At 34.3% G+C, this 300-nt stretch overlaps 1 protein-coding gene across 1 annotated transcript in view; it reads left to right on the top strand.

Moving 5' to 3' along the window:
- Positions 1–300, top strand: part of LOC119588437 (acid-sensing ion channel 5-like) — a 5,497-nt gene that overhangs the window by 1,565 nt on the left and 3,632 nt on the right. Inside the window, exon 3 of the mRNA XM_037937107.1 lies at positions 83–175. Within this exon, the coding sequence (XP_037793035.1) occupies positions 83–175 (93 nt within the window). The remainder of the gene's footprint in view (positions 1–82; positions 176–300) is intronic.

Raw genomic sequence — 300 nt, 5'->3', positions numbered from 1 at the left:
GAGATAAAACAGCATTAAAAGATTTTCTAGATAATCATTACATAATCAAAAGACATTAAATAATTTCCGTTTCCTCTTCCAGGTGAGTGCATGCCGTGGGACGTGATCTATCATAATGCTATGAAGCAAAACATGTCCCAGTGTGTTAAGGATCATCTTGAGAAACATGATTACGGTGAGACAAAATTGCTACTTCTAGTTTAGGTTTAGTGTAAAGTGTGTATTGGTGTTGTTACTTAGAACTGGCTGATTATAAGTGTAATATGAGTGAATACAGTGGAGTGTTTTGGATTTACTTTA

The sequence above is a fragment of the Penaeus monodon genome, chromosome 23 (assembly GCF_015228065.2).
Source record: "Penaeus monodon isolate SGIC_2016 chromosome 23, NSTDA_Pmon_1, whole genome shotgun sequence".
NCBI classification, from domain to species: domain Eukaryota; kingdom Metazoa; phylum Arthropoda; class Malacostraca; order Decapoda; family Penaeidae; genus Penaeus; species Penaeus monodon.
This window is presented reverse-complemented; position numbering and strand designations above follow the sequence as displayed.